Raw genomic sequence first — 19,227 nt, 5'->3', positions numbered from 1 at the left:
AACAAGGCAAGCCAGATAGTATCGGCATTACTTCCTCACACACCTTATCTCCTATTTGTACCCATAATGAGAAAACAGCTCATCTGTTTTTGAGAAGCTTTGTTTGATGAATACTAAAGTCTAAATATGCACAGTTGAGCATCCTCAGACATATGGGGGTAAATCCTATTCTCCCTTTTTTTTCAGTCAAGTGACCAGAAACGTGTCTTCAAACCTTCGCCACCTGGTGTTCGCAAGATCATACTTTCTACCAACATTGCAGAAACCAGTGTCACAATAAATGATGTGGTGTATGTAATAGATGCTGGCAAGATGAAAGAGGTTTGTATTTTTGATTATCATTTGTATTTTTTAGATTAATTTATTATCATCATTGTTATTGTTAATTTTATTATTTGTATTATTGGTATTTTGTGAGTGTGTGTGTGTATGTGTGTTTGGGTTTTCTTGCCTTGTTCTTACTTAGTTCCTCATGCACATTTTTGTTTCAATAGTTCTGTTTGGGAAATTATTATTATTATTATTTTTATTATTATTATTATTTTTTTTTACATTTTTCTTGCCTCTTTACTGTCAGTGTTTTACTGTGTCCTTTTGTCCTTCATGTGTTCAAAATCATAAAGTCATATTTGTCTAACTTCACTCTTCCTGTAACAATGGTTGAACAGCATAATCATGTCACTCTTTTCCTTCTTTCTTCCAAAGTAATAAGTTCTATTTTCTGTAATCTATCTTTGTAGCTCATACCTGTTAGAGTAGGTGCCCATCTTGTGGCTGCTCTTTGAACTCTTTCTAGTTTGTCTTTAACCTTTTTTAGGTGTGGACACCACTACACCATACTCTAGACTAGGTCTTAAGATGGGTGTTATGATGTCTTTACCATATCTTCATCTACATACATGAATGTCTTCTTCATGTTGGCAATCAGCCCTAGCACCTTATGGGCCTTTTCATTTATATGATGATATGAGCTTAGGTTCCTGTTTTAAGATTATTTCAAGGTCATTTTCCTTATCTGCTGGGTTTAACACTGTGTCTCCTAATTTGTATTGGTATAGTGGATGATTTTTATTTTCTTTGAACCTTCTTACATGGCATTTATTGGAATTTAATTCTGTTTTCCAACTCCACATGAATAAGTTTTCAATGTCACTTTAGAGGCATTAGCATGAGACATCATCTGTATTCCGAATCACAGTGTTCATCTCTTTCTCATGAAGGAAGTCTTTCATCCTTTTGAGGAGTTTGCCTTTCACTCCAACTAGGTGTAATTTTCATAATAGTCTTCTAAGAGACTTCTTTTCGAAGTCTAAGTATGCACAATCCACCTCGTCGTCTTTCTTGTAATATTTCAGAAACTTTCATAGAAAGTGAGGAAATTTGCAACACGTGACCTTTATTTCCTTAAACCAAATTGTGTATTAAATATTGTATGGTGTTTTCAAGTACTTCAACACACTTTTTCCAAATATCCTTTTTAACAATCATCTGGTCCCGCTGCTTTAGGCTTGTTAAACCCTTTTAGCAATTTTTTATTTCATTCTTTTCGGGCATGATATTTTTGACATTCTGACTTGATATAATTTGATCTCAAAGTTTCGTCCTACTATTATGTGGGTAAAGAAGAACTTTGGTTGATTTGTACATTTATTGATTTTATCTTTTTCAGTCTAATTTCCCCTCCCCATGGTTTGGGTATACTCTGAACCTTTTCCAAGAGGTGCTTGTTTTCTGTAATTTTCTTAATTTTCATAATTTATCAATGAACCTTTGGTCATTTTTGCTTCAGTTTTAAATCTTGATAAAATTTTTCTACTTTTTTATAGACTGCAAAATTTTGAACATTGCATATCAAAGATTCTGTTTGTCTAGGGGTGTTTCCCAGTTTATGACATCAAATAAATTTTTAAAGCTTCTATAATTACATCCATTTTAATTATATTTCCCCCATCTTTCCTTACAATGAGTTTTTCCTGCAGCTAATAGTATTTTTGTTTAATTACTACATGGTCTCTCTCTCTCTTTCTCTCTCTCTCTTTCTCTCTCTCTCTCTTTCTCTCTCTCTCTCTTTCTCTCTCTCCCATACCTCTCTCTCTCTCTCTCCCATACCTCTCTTTCTCTCTCTCCCATACCTCTCTTTCTCTCTCTCCCATACCTCTCTTTCTCTCTCTCCCATACCTCTCTTTCTCTCTCTCTTTCTCTCTCTCCCATACCTCTCTTTCTCTCTCTCTTTCTCTCTCTCTCTCTCTCTCTCTCTCTCTCTACCATACCCCTCTCTCTCTCTCTCTATACCATCCCTCTCTCTCTCTCTCTCTCTACCATACCTCTCTCTCTCTCTCTCTCTACCCCCTCTCTCTCTCTCTCTCTCTCTCCCATACCTCTCTTTCTTTCTCTCTTTCTCTCTCTCCCATACCTCTCTTTCTCTCTCTCTTTCTCTCTCTCCCATACCTCTCTTTCTCTCTCCCTCTCTCCCTCTCTCCCTCTCTCTCTCTCTCTCTCTCTCTCTCTCTCTCTCTCTCTCTCTCTCTCTCTCTCTCTCTCTCTCTCTCTCTCTCTCTCTCTCTCTCTCTCTCTCTCTCTCTCTCTCTCTCTCTCTCTCTCTCTAGAGTAGGTCAAACATAGATGGACTGTTTAGCCCTCTTACCCTGGTATGATCTGTTACATTTTGGAAAAGGAAAAATTCATATTTGACCTCTAGTAATTTTGCTTTCCACATATCTAGCTGAACTCTGGGATCAAATCTTTCCCAGTCAATTTTCCTATTTAAGTCCTGTTACAAGAATTTCTTTTGCATTAGCTTCCAAAAGTTGTAGCACTTCATCCAGGCTCTTTAATATTTCTTGAATTAGTTTTTGGTAATTTTCTTGTTACCACACCGACATAGTTAATCTCTTAACTCCCTTATAATAATTCCCTTCTTTGTTAATATTGCTACTCTCCCTCCATTTCCATTTGCCCTATCTTTTCTCCAAATACAATAGTCTGAGTCCTAATGTTATATTGTCAATGTCAATGTTTCAATATGGCCATGCCCTTGTTTACATCAGCCAAATTAGCAAAATTCCTTGCATGTTCCCCAAGGTTTGACTTTAATTCCTTTTTCTTCACTGTCTCTGCAAGCTATGTCTTTATTTCTTCCTTTGAGATCTTAATGCCTTTTTTAACTTTTTTTTCCATTTCATCTACTGTTTCCATTACTTAAGATACATTGGTATATGTATCTGTCATTTTTTGTGTCTCTTCCATTATTTAAGACTGCTTGCTTACAAAATTGCTTTCAATCTGCTTGACAGTTTCCTGTACTTTGATTATTTCATCAACTTTTTCTTGCAGATTCTTTACTCTGATTTGACTACTGATGCCAATCTTGTTTTCTACTTCTTCCAGCTTTTTCTAGAGATCTTTGATTTTCATGTCTAGACTTTTCAGTGATCTCTCCCTGAATGGTTTTGTTTCTTCACAAATTATCCACCACTTCCTTCAAATTTAGGATTACTTCACATATTTTCAAACTTTCTGTCTACCTTGGCTTTAAAGCCTCAATTCTAACTTCTGCTTCGGCTAACTTTCTGGTCTGACCTTGGTTGTTACCCATTAACCCATTAACGGCGGGAGTCCCCTATATGAGACACCCCAAAAAATAAACATTGCTGGGCCAGTGTGACGCTGTATCGGGGCTCGCGTTCCGATGCAGCAGCGGGCCGCGTCCGGCGGGTGGACAGACTCTGGGAAAGCTCCGCCCACCGATTTTGTAGCCCCCAGAAATCGTTTATTTTTGGCTTCAAAGTATACCGGCGTGAATTGGTTAAACAACCACAAAATCAGTGCTGTATTCACAGTAGTTGTCTCTATGTGCAAAATGCTTCCCCTGCTGGATTCATGGTCACTTCTTGCCTCCTCACCTTTTCTTTCATGTCCCATCTCACAAATCCCAACTATCTTTTTACGTTTTCCATGTATTTGTTCACTTTTTAACCCAGATTTTTCATTCAGCATTAACTATGCACATTTACAGAAACCATGGCTAGCAGACTAGATTACTTTTTACCAGATCTTTTCCATATTTAACATGTAAGACCTGTACTGCAATGATGCATTGCACTGCACTCTCTGTGTGTGTGCGTGTGTGTGTGTGTGTGTGTGTGTGTGTGTGTGTGTGTGTGTGTGTGTGTGTGTGTGTGTGTGTGTGTGTGTGTGTGTGTGTGTGTGTGTGTGTCTTTGTGTGTGTGTCTTTGTGTGTGTGTGTGTGTGTCTGTGTGTGTGTGTGTGTGTGTGTGTGTGTGTGTGTGTGTGTGTGTGTGTGTGTGTGTGTGTGTGTGTGTGTGTGTGTGTGTGTCTTTGTGTGTGTGTGTGTGTGTGTGTGTGTGTGTGTGTGTGTGTGTGTGTGTGTGTGTGTGTGTGTGTGTGTGCGCGCTTGTGCAAGTGCGTGTACGTACATGCAGGTGTGTGGGTGTGTGCTTGTATCTTGTGTCTGTATGTTTGCATGTATTTATTTATATTTACCTGTATTCATTTGTGCATCATACACTTATATATTGATTGTTCTCTAGGGATGTCTGTCATCCAGTACACTCCTTTAGTATGTAATTTAGAAATATAATCTTTCTTGATATTTGTAGACTTTAACTATTGTCACAATTATTAGTTGTAATGATAGACCAGTTTGTTTGCCTTCTCAGGTGAGTTTTGACTCAAACTTGGGTGTGTCTTGCTTGAGGTGCGTATGGATATCCCAGGCCTCAAGTCAGCAGAGGAGGGGCCGGGCTGGCAGGTGTCAGCCAGGCATCTGCTATCACCTCTTCTCACGCAGCCGCTACAACAACATGCAGCACTTCCAGACACCAGAGATTTTGAGGACACCACTGCAGGTGTGTGGCCCTTTTTCATTTTGCATTAAAGTTCTAGTTGGAACAGAATAGTTATAGGTTTGTGACAGAATATTTCATTATTTGAATTTCCTTTTCATATATGTATAGTTGCATGCACTTACTTTCTGATACACTCATTTTTGTAGGACAGCAGAAATGGCACCTCTGTGCTTGTTCACATTTGCATACTGTATATGACTTGAATGGATTGGAGCATGAGATTACTGGGATCAGAGCATTGAAATGTTATACTGGAAACACATTGAAAATACAAGGAGAATTATATCTCTCATTCAAAATCTATTGATATGTCTACTACCATGGAGAGTGGTTGTCATTGCTTTTTTCTAGTGTGACACTTGCTTCCATCCAGGATTATAGTCTAGGGGATATCTCATTATTGTATGTATTCAAAACCCAGATGGGATAGTGCAACCAAATTATTCTTCAGCATTCATTAGAAAATAATGCAGGTCATGAGGTCATTGAGATAATGATTGAACAATAACAAGTTGATTATTAACCCAAAAATATTAATGGAGAAGTATTTCGAAAATAGAACATTAGTATCCATCACTAGCAATTAGATAATGCAGAGATCTTTGTAAAAATGTCAAGAAATATGCTAATAATACCCTGGTAAGGTGACTATTAGGTGAAGACACTAAGGCACATTCTTTTAGCATAGATAAAAGCACTTGCGGAAATTATAATTGGATAATTCGACTCAAAATAAATGTTTGTGGTTCCTAGCCCAGCAAATGTCAACATAGAACCACAAAACCTGTTGTGAGATTTCAGTTTATACCTTTTATATACACTATACACTTTGACCAACCTTTAATTATATATATGCGTAATGTTACTAATTTGATGAGTCTTACAGGAACTTACTAAACACAAAAAATGGCTCCATGACGTGAAATTCCTTCAGTGAGGGTGGAGGGGTGGAAATGGGGTGGGGTCAAATTGAGTTAGCTAGCCTGTTGTATAGGTACAAGAATGAGGAAACTACTAAAAGACTATTAGAGCCCAGCTCGAGTTATTTCTTGGGTGGGGCACGTGAGAATCGCCAACATGTAATGTTTAATGTTTGAAAATAAATGTGCTTGACATCTGAGGTCATATAGCACTATGGTAAAGTATTGCGTCGGAAAGGGCAAAAGAGAGTTAAAGATTATGATAAAATGTGTTAGATGTCAAAGGTTTAAGAACGTTATAGGATAACGGCAACATGTAGAGAAGGTATGCAGCTAATATGTGCCTGGTACACCCATGTGGACTTTTGCTTGTTGCAAACTTGTATACCATTATCAGAAGTTTTGTGTATTTTTATGCATGAAATATGCATTCCATTGAGATTCCCTGGTAATATGTTGTAGTTTGCAAAGGGATATGTATTTATTCCTAAGTACGAAACACTAATGTTTGAAAATAGCTGTATAAATAATGATTAGAATATTTTGGTTTGACTGCGCCCATCCGTTGGTACTTTCTAGCATTGGTAAATTGATTTTGAATTAAAATTGGTTGTTTCCGCTGTATATGGTACTTCAAAATGAAGGGCACCCGAAAGTCGGATTTTTGAACTTGAGAGATATAAGCAAGATACCAATTATTTCATGTTAAAGATGATAGTACACAGTAATGCCTGCTCTGAAACAAAAACTGTTTGGAATTTTAAACTTGTTTTTATTCGCAGTCTTTGTCTGGAGTTGAAACAGCTATCGCCTCCTTTTCTTGGGTTTCTAATAAAAAATGTTACGTTTAATTGTTACTGTCGGTCTTAGGTACCATTACTACGCAAATATCCAACCACACCTAGGTGTCTAATGACTTTTATGCACTTCATTGCATAGTAAAGATAATGGGTGCAAATGTCGAAACACCAACTCTACACTCGTTTCCTGTTGAAAATGTTACTTTTGAAAATTGTTAAAGAAAAAAGTTTGATAGGGATAACTAATATATATTTTATTCTTTTACATAGAAAGGCAATGTAGACTTACTAAATGAGGATGATTAAAATGGTTAACCATATGTGTGTGTTTACATACATACATGATCCTTCTAGAAAACCAACCAGTGACCATCCCCCCCCCCTCTCTCTCTCTCTCTCCCCCTGTGTGGAGCATGGGAAAAATTCAACTTCTTTAGTAATTCCTGAACTCCATGTACTTCATACGTATCCTTCTATAATTCAGTAAATTAAACTGCCATGTATTCATGCTAGGACTTTATAACGAAAATTATTTTGTACTGATATTGCCATCCACAGTTCTCCTTTTTTTTCAAAATTGGATTTTCTAAGAAAAAAAAATGTGTGTGTTTGTACATAAAAGTGTGTACAGTATATAATCTATTTCTCTGAACTTCATATACCACTTCTTTGTTACTCATGTCATAATGTATCATGATGTTTATTGAAATTTTAAACACCTTCTTCTCAGGCCATACCCAGTTAGCCATGGGCACAGCCTCCCACTCCCCCTTGATACTCACAAAACCCTATACCCAACATATTAGGTTATTCATAACCAATGTTGATTTTATGTATAACCACTTATCTCAGTATAATGGCATTCATGAATAAAATTTCAATTCCAAACCTAGTAAACTCATGTGTTTGATGAAATTTACTTCAATCCATTCTAGCTATACATAGTATGAGCTTGTAAACAAACACAGAGGTGCTTGTTCCACTGTTCACAAAAAACGAGTGTACCAGATATGATTGCAGGCAGTTGAACATGGTAAAGTGATCTGATAATTGTCAACCCTGATGTGTTATTGTTTACAATTCTTATTTCATATATACTGCCTCTTACAGATCAGTGATTGAAATAGTTTTTTCATTTTATCCCTTTCTGTAACTTAATCTGTAGCAAATACGATGCTTATTGAAGAGACTTTTCAAGATGTAAGGGTGTGTATTTGGTTGTCAGCTTTAGTGTGTTAGAGTAAGTGAATGACAAAAGGACAGACCTCCATTATTTTTTTCTGCAGGAACTTTGTCTTCATACCAAACTTCTAGCTCCAGCCAACATGCCTATTGCAGACTTCTTAGCAAGAGCACCAGAGGCACCAGCATTTATGGTCATCAGAAATGCTGTTCAGTTGCTCAAGGTAAGGTAATTTTGCTTTATGTTCAGCATTTGAGTTGATGCATTTCAGGGAAATAAAGAAACAGTAAAGACTTCAGTAAAAATAGTTGTCATAGTGTGCTGGGTGGGATATTTAAAACACTTTTGAAAAACAAGAAACACAAGTGCATTAGATTAATTGAGGATTTGACTATCTGAAAAAAGCATGGTATGGTAGTGTAGCAATATTGGATATTGGTAAGTGTGGGATTTTCTTTTCAGAAAGATGATTTGGGAAATAGATGTACATAAATTCCTGATACTTCTCACCCCCTGGATTCTTCTCTTTCTTTTTCTCCAACAACGACCTCTGTTTTCCTTGAACAGTGTCCCTATTCCTTCCCCAGACACAGATACACTGCAATTCACTCAGTTGCTCTACCCCCTTATGTTCCCCCTACCTCTTCCCCACATACCTTCCTCTCAACCCCCCCCCCCCCACCAACACCCTCCTTCCACACTATCCCTCCCTCTCCCCCTGGATACACACATGATCCATGAACATTATCCCTATTCCTTCTCCAGTCACAGATACAATGCAATTCACTCAATTGCTCTATCCCCTTGATCTTTCCCATTTTACTAATCCCTGCTCTACTTCATTTACTCCCCTATTTCCCCTTTTCATTACCATACTTTCCTATAACACCCTCTAATCTTTGACATTTAACACCTTCCCCTGTCCCTGGATTCTTCCCCAACCTTTCCAACAGCCATCTCTATTTTTACTTGAACACTTTTCCTATACCTTCCCTAGTGACAGATACACTATAATTCACTCAATCACCCTACCTCCTTAAGGGGACTGCAGGTCTTTTTTCGCCAATTTTCGCCCCTCTTGCCGAAATCGAGTTTAATACATTTTCAAGGAGTTTCAGGGACTCCGATTCTCTCCTGAAAATTTCAAGGCCTGACCGTTATTTTTAGGTGGTAGCAGCCATTTTTAATGTCGACCGAACGATTATTTTTTTCACGTTATCTTAGAAAATCGGCAATTTTGACGCAATGATTAGAGACAATAAAAAAGTGATCTGAAAGCTTATTAAATTTCACATAAGATGGGTCCAACCTTCATTTTTTCGGAATAATTCCAAAAATCTGGCAAGCGTCAAAAAAACAATAATTAAGAAATTTTCCATACAAATAAATAAACATGATATGCCATTCGTATGAAGTATTTTATTTTCATTATGTTTTCATCATACATAGTTTGATCTATGAGCAAAACATTTCTAAATGCAAACCTCCTTTTCGAGTTAGCATCTAAGTTAAGTTTAAACACACCTTTGATTAAAATCTCATTAAAATGTGTTTATAACTTTTAGAAATATCAGAAAACACAAAAATAAAGAAACAAACAAAGAAACAAATGGAAATAACAATATGAATAAACAAAAGGTCATGTGGTGCACAAAAATATTCTGTGTGCGCTTATATACCTTATATACATACTCTTACATGGCCCTGTAATATTTCTTCTTTTCTCGGGAGTTTGAGTCTGAAAATTGGCCATGTGGCCCGGTAGAATTAAATACCAGTGTTCCACAGATGCAAAGAAACGTATTTCATGGAATACGCTGAAAAAGGACACGTATGATACCCGTCTGACTGGAGAACGATTACTTTTTCAACCAATATTATACGTTGTAAAACCCCATTAGAGGAACAATGATAGGTAAATAACAGATAATTTTATCATATACAAGTAATTTGTACATGATTTGTCATGTAAAATGTATAAATAATTAAAAAGAAAAATATCACGATTATTAGGTCCTTCACATTTTTACACATAGCACACGTATTTTCAGTCCAATTTTAACATATTATGGCTCATTTTGTGGCTGAATAATAAGTTTATTACATGATGTAATAATGATTTACAATATTTTCATGTGCTTATAAAAGTGGGCTTCGGAAAATATTAAGCCCCCAAAAAAGTAAGGTTGACTTCTAAAAAATGGCGTCTGTATATTATAGTAGAAGGACATTTCTATTAAAATATGAAATAATGGCTGTATGATTTTTTTTGGATTTTTGAGAAATTTTTGGAAATGGTCAGTGTAGGCATATAGACCCTCCAGATCACTGCCACCACTCTACACTATACATAAAGTTTGAGAAATTGTTACGTGCTAGCAATGTCTGGAAGACTTCGGAATGCAGGTAGATGATAGAGGATTATGATATAGAGAGACTTCTTATACCATATTTTAGTTGATACCAAGATAGTCATTGATAGATGAAGAAAACGAAAAATGCCGATATCTCGATACACGACCTTTGTATGTGCAAAAGCTGTATCAGACACAATTTTAGTCATGCACACACACACACACACACACACTCAAACATGCACACCCACACACACATGCACACCCACACACGCATGCACACCCACACACGCTTGCACACCCACACACGCATGCACACCCACACATGCATGCACACCCACACACGCACGCACACCCACACACGCATGCACACCCACACACACATGCACACCCACACACGCATGCACACCCACACACGCATGCACACCCACACACGCATGCACACCCCTACAGGCATGCACACCCACACACGCATGCACACCCACACAGGCATGCACACCCACACAGGCATGCACACCCACACGCATGCACACCCACACACGTATGCACACCATTTTCATTTTCTCAAGTTTATTCTTTAGTATTATGTTTCTGTCTCTAGAGCATGGATGCCCTAGATGGCTGGGAGGATGTCACAGAGTTGGGCCATCACCTGTTGGATCTGCCACTACCACCACGCCTGGCCAAAATGGTCATCACGGCAACAGTTCTGAAGTGCCTCGATCCAGTGCTCACTGTAGCTGCCTGCCTCTCCTACAAGTAAGTGCTTACCATTTATGAATCATCCTTTTCACTTTGAGTATGGCATCATTTGAACTTTTCTTTTTATTATTATTTTTGTAAATTCCAAGTCTTGTTTTATTATGAATGATGATAATATGCATATGTACATATCTTTTTATAAATATTCTGTGGCAGTTCTTTGACTTCAGAATGGTTATGAATAGGAAATTGAGTATGGAAGAAGAAGAAAAATGTATAATAGGGCAGGATAAATTTAGAACAGTCATGTTTTTTTGTATACAGTAATGAGAATAAGATTTACAGAAAAGTATCTACACAGATTGCTTCACAAAGAATTTATCAGTTCTGTACATGCCCTTTCATGATTTTTCCTTTATTTTAGTTTTTGGGAATTTGTTTTTCTTAGAATATTATTAAAGTTGATGCTGTTGATGTTATTATAGACGTTATGATTATAATAGTGCTGTTAATAGTACTAATAGGAATATAGAATAAGATGAAATATATCCAAAGTTCAAGGAAAGGTTAAACAGGTGCAATAGGTTGGATTAGCGATTGACTTATTGGTGACTAAGCATTTTTGGAGTCATCTGTGCATAAATGCAATTAATAAACTGAACTCACTGTGTATGGCATGGGTTTACATGACCTCCCTTAGAACATAGAGAAAGAAGATATATTGATATTAATTTTTCACATGGATAAGAAACACGCATGTCAGTTCCATCATTATTAGGCAAACATTATTGCCTGGAATAAGGCAAGGAAATACTTATTTTTGATGTTTTTTTTATTGTCATGGTGGTTTTGTCCTCCCTGTATGTTAGATATAAATAAGGCAAGAAGGAAATTATTATTATTATTATTACAAATTTTTTATCTCGGTGGGGTTATCCTCCCCATGTGATAGATGTACCCATATTTTCTATTTCTATTATTTCTGCTGATGAATGAGCGTGGAATGTTCCAGACTGGCTCAAGAGAAATAACTATTTCCTGCCATAATCAGCTGTATGTAACCTGTTAAGCATCACACCTCTGTGATCGTGGGCGCTACCGTAGTGTTACCCTCTCTGAGCATCAATTATTTAGCAATCTTTACATAAATATACGTATTAATAAATATTGGAATAATTAATGAATTAGGGGCGAAAATGATTATTTACCTTGATTTCTTTTTATTCCAGAAGACAAAAATTTTTATTCAAAGATAAGAGAATGTAGAAAGAAAGACACACACAAAAAATCCAACAAACAGTAATAATTATCCCTTGTTTTCTAATATCTGAAACAAAGATATGAATATAAAATGACATAAGCACAAAAAAAATCCAGCAAACAAAAGTTAAGGAAAAGTTGCATTGGATCCAAATGACATTGTATGGCAATGGATTGTATCCGCCATAGGCTGGTGTCAATCATCTCTTTAAGGAGCTTTTGGGTGTGGATGTGAGTGCCCACAGGTATGGCTGGTGTGCTGGAGATCGCCGGTGAGAGCTGGGGCGGCTTACCCGTCAGCTAAGGCCTGGCTAGGCCTAGTTGCTGCTTGCTGTGTCTTGCTCGGCTGGAGGATCGTGAGTGCTGAACTCGGACCGGGTGTGGGAGCTTAAGTGGGTCTGAGCTGTGCCAGCCACCTGGGAACGAGGGGAGCCTGCGGTCCAATGGGCGAGCCATGAGGTGTCCGTGGTCAACCAATCAGGTCTCGGTATGCGTCGTCGAGAAGCTGCTGATGGTGAGGGCGAGAGGACAGGTTGTGGACCTGGACCCAACCTGGGGGAAGTATGCCGCGCTGCAGGTTGCGGGGGTCGGCTATAGGTACTCCCCCTCCAGTGAGGGAGCTAAGCGAGCGAGCGATAACCGTGATACTCCAGAAGGCTGGGTATTTGTGTCACTCCGGAAAGTCACCAGTATAGCAATGGATTGTATCCGCCATAGGCTGGTGTCAATCATCTCTTTAAGGAGCTTTTGGGTGTGGGTGTGAGTGCCCACAGGTATGGCTGGTGTGCTGGAGATCGCCGGGGAGAGCCGGGGCTGCTCACCCGTCGGCTAAGGCCTGGCTAGGCCTAGTTGCTGCTTGCTGTGTCTTGCTCGGCTGGAGGATCGTGAGTGCTGAACTCGGACCGGGTGCGGGAGCTTAAGTGGGTCTGAGCTGTGCCAGCCACCCAGGAACGAGGGGAGCCTGCGGTCCAATGGGCGAGCCGTGAGGTGTCTGTGGTCAACCAATCAGGTCTCGGTATGCGTCGTCGAGAAGCTGCTGATGGTGAGGGCGAGAGGACAGGCTGTGGACCTGGACCCAACCTGGGGGAAATATGCTGCGCTGCAGGTTGCGGGGGTCGGCTACAGTTGCAGTCATGTCATGGAAAAACTTGAGTCAAGGGGTGGGTGATGTGAACATGCTGTCATCGGGCAAATTGGCCACGGCCCTGGTGATTTGAACTTGCCATCATGAACTCAGGCCATGGTAACGGAAAAGATTCGCCAAGAGGGCACAAACCTCTTGGAGTGTGATTTGACTCATGTAGTGTTTAAAAGGGGGCTTTAGTATTATTCCTATCAAAAAATGAATATGGAATGTAATGTGCATAAGCAGTGACTGGAAGAGCACCAGCTCTAGTGAGGATGCCATTTCCATGCTGTACACAGTATTCCAGACTGCTGTGACTGGCGGCGCGGGTTGCATTACATAAAATTGAAAATTACGAAAAAAGGAGATATATGACACAAATAACCAATGTTCCATATTTTTTTCCTTGAACTGAGTTATTTACTACATAGAGAGATGATATGGAGTCTATGCAAGGAAAATAAACTATTATAATCTAGATAAAGAAAATCAAAAGACAAATATGGACATTAGAAAATGGCAATAAATCTAAAAAAGTTTACATAAAATAATTTTGCAAAGAGGAGGCACAGGGGCTTGTCATCGCTTATGGGTCTTCATGCCTACGCACCACACACCAGGGGCATTGGCTACTTTCTTCAACCATTGCCTATGTTTTCGGCACTGTGATTTTCATAACGCAACTGGATCCAAGGGATTAAAGGATTTCTGTTGAACAAGTTGTGAATAAAACAACAAAGTGATGTACTAGAAAACAAGGAATATGCCAAAGGCCTTTTAACCCATTGGATCTGGATGCTTTCCTACCCACACAAACACTTGTGTGTGATATGCAGACCCCCTGCCTTCTTTTGCAAAGTTATTATCTCTTTCAGCATAAGCCTTGTTTTGCTCTTTTGTTATTTTCTGATTTCTATTTTTGTTATTTGATATGCTGTATCTAAATGGTGATAGGCTGTTTTCCTTGCACAGACTCCATATCATCTCAATAAATATCCCTCAATGCAATATTTTTTTTTCTTCGTAATATTCAATTTTCTGTAATACATCCTGCTTCAATGCTCATGGTGGGCAGGAATAGAATCCTGAACTTGGAAATAACATTCTCCCTGAAGCTGGCACTCTTCCAATTTTGACTCACAAATGGTACATTCCACATACATTTATTGATGGAAATAATGCAAGAGCCTTTTTCTAAATATCCACTGTGTCTAATCACCCTCCAAGAGCTTTGCTCACTTGTCATAAGTCATGCCCATTACCCCAGCTGGAATTCTCATGATGACATGTTCCCATCGCCCCAGCCCTCAGTTATAATATTCCGTGACTGCATTATCACATCACATAGCCCTGAAGACAATTTTTACCACGATATAAGTCATGTCACCCGGATCCAATAGCTTAAATATTACCTCTTCAGGGCTTCGTGCCCAGAAGAAGCAGTTTAGCAAATAGGCCTTTAACATATTTATTTGTTTTCTTGTCCATCCTTTTATTTATTTATGTTCAGCATAAACCATATACATAATCAATATGTAAAGGGAGAGCTGCAGGCCATTGTCATGTGGACGCAGAGGATGACAAGCATACTTTGTTGTTGTTAAGGCTTTATCATAATTTGCTTTTTTTTTTTTTTTTCATTGGGAATAAAAAGACCAAGATATAAGTAAACTCCTTAAGGGGACCATTCCAGATGAGGGGGGAGACAGGGGGTCAAATTGAGTTAGCTAGCGTATAGTATAGGTACATTGATGAGGAAACTATCAAAGGCCTATTAACCCATTAATGCTGGAATATTATGAAGCCAAAGATAAAAGATTCCGGGCGGCAGGTGGAGCTTCCCAGGCATCTGTCCGCCTGCTGGCCGCGGCCTGCTGCTGCGTCGGGGCGCAAGCCCCAATACAGTGTCACACTGGCGGGACACCCGGCGATGTTTATGTTTTTGGGTTTCTCATATGTGGGGCACCCGTCCTGAATGGGTTAAACGCCTGCTATGGCTCGTTGTCTTGCAGTCGACGCGAGACCCGCTCAGCACCTAGGCAGGTGCATCACTAATGAGCACCCAGGTATACCTATGTGGACTTCTACTTGCTGCAATCGTGTATACGGCATTTGATTATGACATTGCACATAGATATGAGTTCGTGAATGTTCAAGGAATGCTTTTATACCAATATCAGAAAAAATTATATCACCGTGATTTATGCCGAAATATTTTGTGAAATATATATATAAAAAAATTAAGTTTTGTGTCCTTTTACACACAAAATATGCTTTGATCAAGACTCCCTGGTAATATGTTGTAAGTTACAAAGTAATCTGTACGTATATCACATACGAAGCACTAATGTTTGAAAATAGCTTTATAAGAAAGGATTGAAATATTTCTGATATATATGAAAATTCCGATTTACTTGGTAATCATTGCATCACAAAGTACACTAAATATGCTTTTTTTTATATATATAACATCATTAAATTTAAAGAAAAATAATAGAGATAATGAACTTTGGCAAGGTGCCAAAATATAAACCGCGATATCTCAGTTCTTTGTTTACAATACCTTCCGTATATCATCACGCTCTTAATTTTCATGCGATTCAAATGCAGTTTGTTGCTTTTGTTAGAACCCTAAGGCTGTGTAAATCACTGATTTTTCAAAAGGAAATAAAAAAATTGATGATTTACACAACCTTAGGCTAAGATAGATCTAATACATAATTTTTTTTAGGATTGTTCATGGAAAAAACTGTGGGCATGATGATGTACCAAAGAAGAGGGGAGAAAAAGTGTTTTCTTAACAACTTTTTTTTTGGGCGTCTCTCCCCTAAAGGGGATGCGAGGTCAAGCTTATATATGAGACAAAGCACAATTCTATGCTCTATATTATGCAAAAAGAATCAATGAGTTTCCTCCAACCGATTTTTTTTTATGGTGAAATGAGTAGGTAAAGGTGGTCATTTCCTGGGACGGTCCCCTTAAGAAGAAGTGAATGTAGTGTAAATGTATTTGATACATGCAGTAGTACCCTGTCCTTTGTTACATTGATATCAGGCCTGTGGTTACCCATGGCTCTTCCCAGCATTGATTGGTGTTGCAGGAATGGAGTTAGGGGAAGGGTTGACACACTGGGTGTCACAAAATAAAGCCCAAAACCTGACCTTATATTGAGTTTGGCACTCTGTGTTGTGATTTTCTCTTTGTCACCCTTTGAGAGTAGAGGAGGGTCAAAATTCTTTTCATGAATATTTTTGTGTAAATAGCTTTACTGAACAGAAAAATCCATCAACAATCAATGTCATCAAGCCCTTGGTCAAGTAGGTTTCATGTCTGAATTAAGGTTGTGGAAAATGGGAAATACTTTAATATGTGCTCTGATTATAAGGAGATAGAGGATATTTAATTTGAATTGCTCTGTGGAAGCTACCTGCCAGTCAGGTGAAGAAGCAGGAAAGAAACTTCAAATGCTATTTCCTGATGGTGGAAGATGTTTTTTTCACTCCAATTCTTGAAACTTTTGTAAGTAACAGAGATACAGCTTTGGTCTAATAGGAATGGTAAAAGGTGCTAGATTTTCTCATTTTGCTACCTTTTCAATTTGAAAATTTTTGGTGTGGAAAAATTGGAACTAGAATGGAAATTTCATTTTTTGTGTAATTTTTAGAATGATTTTTACTGGGATCCAATCTTTCACATGAGCTGAAATTTGATTTCCTATGCAAGAAAATGAAAGGTGTAAGACAATTTCATTTTCTCACTTTCATTTTGTGTGTGTGTGTGTGTGTGTGTGTGTGTGTGTGTGTGTGTGTGTGTGTGTGTGTGTGTGTGTGTGTGTGTGTGTGTGTGTGTGTGTGTGTGCGTGCGTGCGTGTGTGTGTGTGTGTGTGTGTGTGTGTGTGTGTGTGTGTGTGTGTGTGTGTGTGTGTGTGTGTGTGTGTGTGTGTGTGTGTGTGTGTGTGTGTGTGTGTCCGTGTTTTGTATTGATATTGCCAAATTTTACTGTAAGAACTATTTTTAACGCAAACTCTTCCCTCATCATTGATTATGATCTGACCTTTACCCTTTATCTTTCTTTCCATCCCTTGTCTTACTCTCTTCCTTCTCAATTGCCCTTCCTCTGCTTGTCGGTCTTCATTCCTACTTTCCCAAACTTTCTTTATTTCCCTCTCCCTCTCCCTCATTACCCTCGCCTCTCCTCCCTCTTCTGTTTTTCTTCTCCATATCTGTCTTCATCTCTTATTCCGTGTTTATCTTTCTTCCCTTCTCCTGTTGTGTCTGTTTCTCAGTCTTCATATGTGTCTCTCTATTCTCACTCACACTCATACCACTGTCTTTTATCAGGGACCCCTTCATACTACCGAAGCACCCAAATGAGAAGAGAAGTGCAACTGCTGTACGCAGGAAGTTCACATCAGGGACTTACAGCGACCATATGGTTCTCCTAAAGGCATTCCAGGTAGGGACTGTGAGATGCTCTGAAGGTGCTTTTGGGGTTCCTCTTATTATTTGTTTATTCACTTGTTGAATTGTCTGTGTGCTGTTGAATTATCTAATTGTGTGATATATTTTAAACATTGTATATGACTATATGATTTTGTATATGAATGTATGATTTTCTGTCAGCATCAGCAGTAATCATTATCAGTCACCACCCCCACCACCACTCATCACCACCACCACTACTACCACCATTGCTATTCATCACCACTACCACCACCACTGATACCAATCATCACCACCACCACCAATCACCACCACCACTCATCTCGCCACTTATTACCACCACCACTCATCACCACCACTCATCTCGCCACTTATTACCACCACCACTCATCACCACCAACACAACTCATCACCACCAACACAACTCATCACCACCAACACAACTCATCATCACCAACACAACTCATCATCACCAACACAACTCATCACCACCAACACAACTCATCACCACCAACACAACTCATCACCACCACCACCACTCATCACCACCACCACCACTCATCACCACCACCCTCACTCATCACCACCACCCTCACTCATCACCACCACCCTCACTCATCACCACCACTAGTACTCATCACACCACCACTCATCACACCACCACTCATCACACCACCACTCATCACACCACCACCACTCATCACCACCAATAGTACTCATCACACCACCACTCATCACACCACCACTCATCACACCACCACCACTCATCACCACCAATAGTACTCATCACACCACCACTCATCACCACTACTCAACACATCACTCATCACCAACACCACTCATCACAACCACTCATCCCACCTCAACAACCATTCATTACCATTACCACTCATCACCCCCACCACTCATCACTACCTCTACCACAACTACTCATCCCACCTCCACAACCACCACTTATTACCACCACCACCATGACTACCATCACCGCTCACCACCACTATGCATCACCACCACTACCACCACAACTCATTACCGCCATGACTCATCACCAGCACCACTCATCATGACTACCACCACCACTCCTCACCACCACCACAAGCACCACTCATCATGACTACCACCACCACTCATCACCACTACCACTCATCACTACCACCACCACTCATCACCACCACCACCAGCACCACTCATCACTACCACCATATCCACCACCACCACCACCACCACCATTCATCACCCCTACCACCATTATTTACCCCCACTCATCACCACCACCACTCATCCCAACACCACTCATCACACCAGCACCACCACCACTATTCATCCCACCATTACCACCACTCATCTTACCATTACCACCACCACTATTCATCCCACCACCACTATTCATCCCCACCACCACCACCACCACTCACCACCACTCACCACCACTCACCACCACTCACCACCACCACCACCACCGCTCACCACCACTCATCCACCACACCCACTCATCACACCACCCATCACCATCACTACTCATCACACCACTGCCACTCATCAACATTACCACCACCACCACCACCAATTGCA

At 39.4% G+C, this 19,227-nt stretch overlaps 1 protein-coding gene across 1 annotated transcript in view; it reads left to right on the top strand.

Annotated features, from left to right (window-relative positions):
* LOC113829381 (3'-5' RNA helicase YTHDC2) overlaps positions 1-19,227 on the top strand; it is a gene marked incomplete in the record, with an annotated part of 73,953 nt that overhangs the window by 45,575 nt on the left and 9,151 nt on the right. Inside the window, 5 exon segments of the mRNA XM_070145508.1 lie at positions 187-321; positions 4,680-4,868; positions 7,875-7,994; positions 10,727-10,884; positions 17,554-17,668. Coding sequence (XP_070001609.1) covers positions 187-321; positions 4,680-4,868; positions 7,875-7,994; positions 10,727-10,884; positions 17,554-17,668 — 717 coding nt within the window.

Source organism: Penaeus vannamei, chromosome 34 (assembly GCF_042767895.1).
Source record: "Penaeus vannamei isolate JL-2024 chromosome 34, ASM4276789v1, whole genome shotgun sequence".
NCBI lineage: Eukaryota > Metazoa > Arthropoda > Malacostraca > Decapoda > Penaeidae > Penaeus > Penaeus vannamei.
Note: the sequence above shows the minus strand (reverse complement) of the source record. Positions and strands in the feature narration are given on the sequence as shown.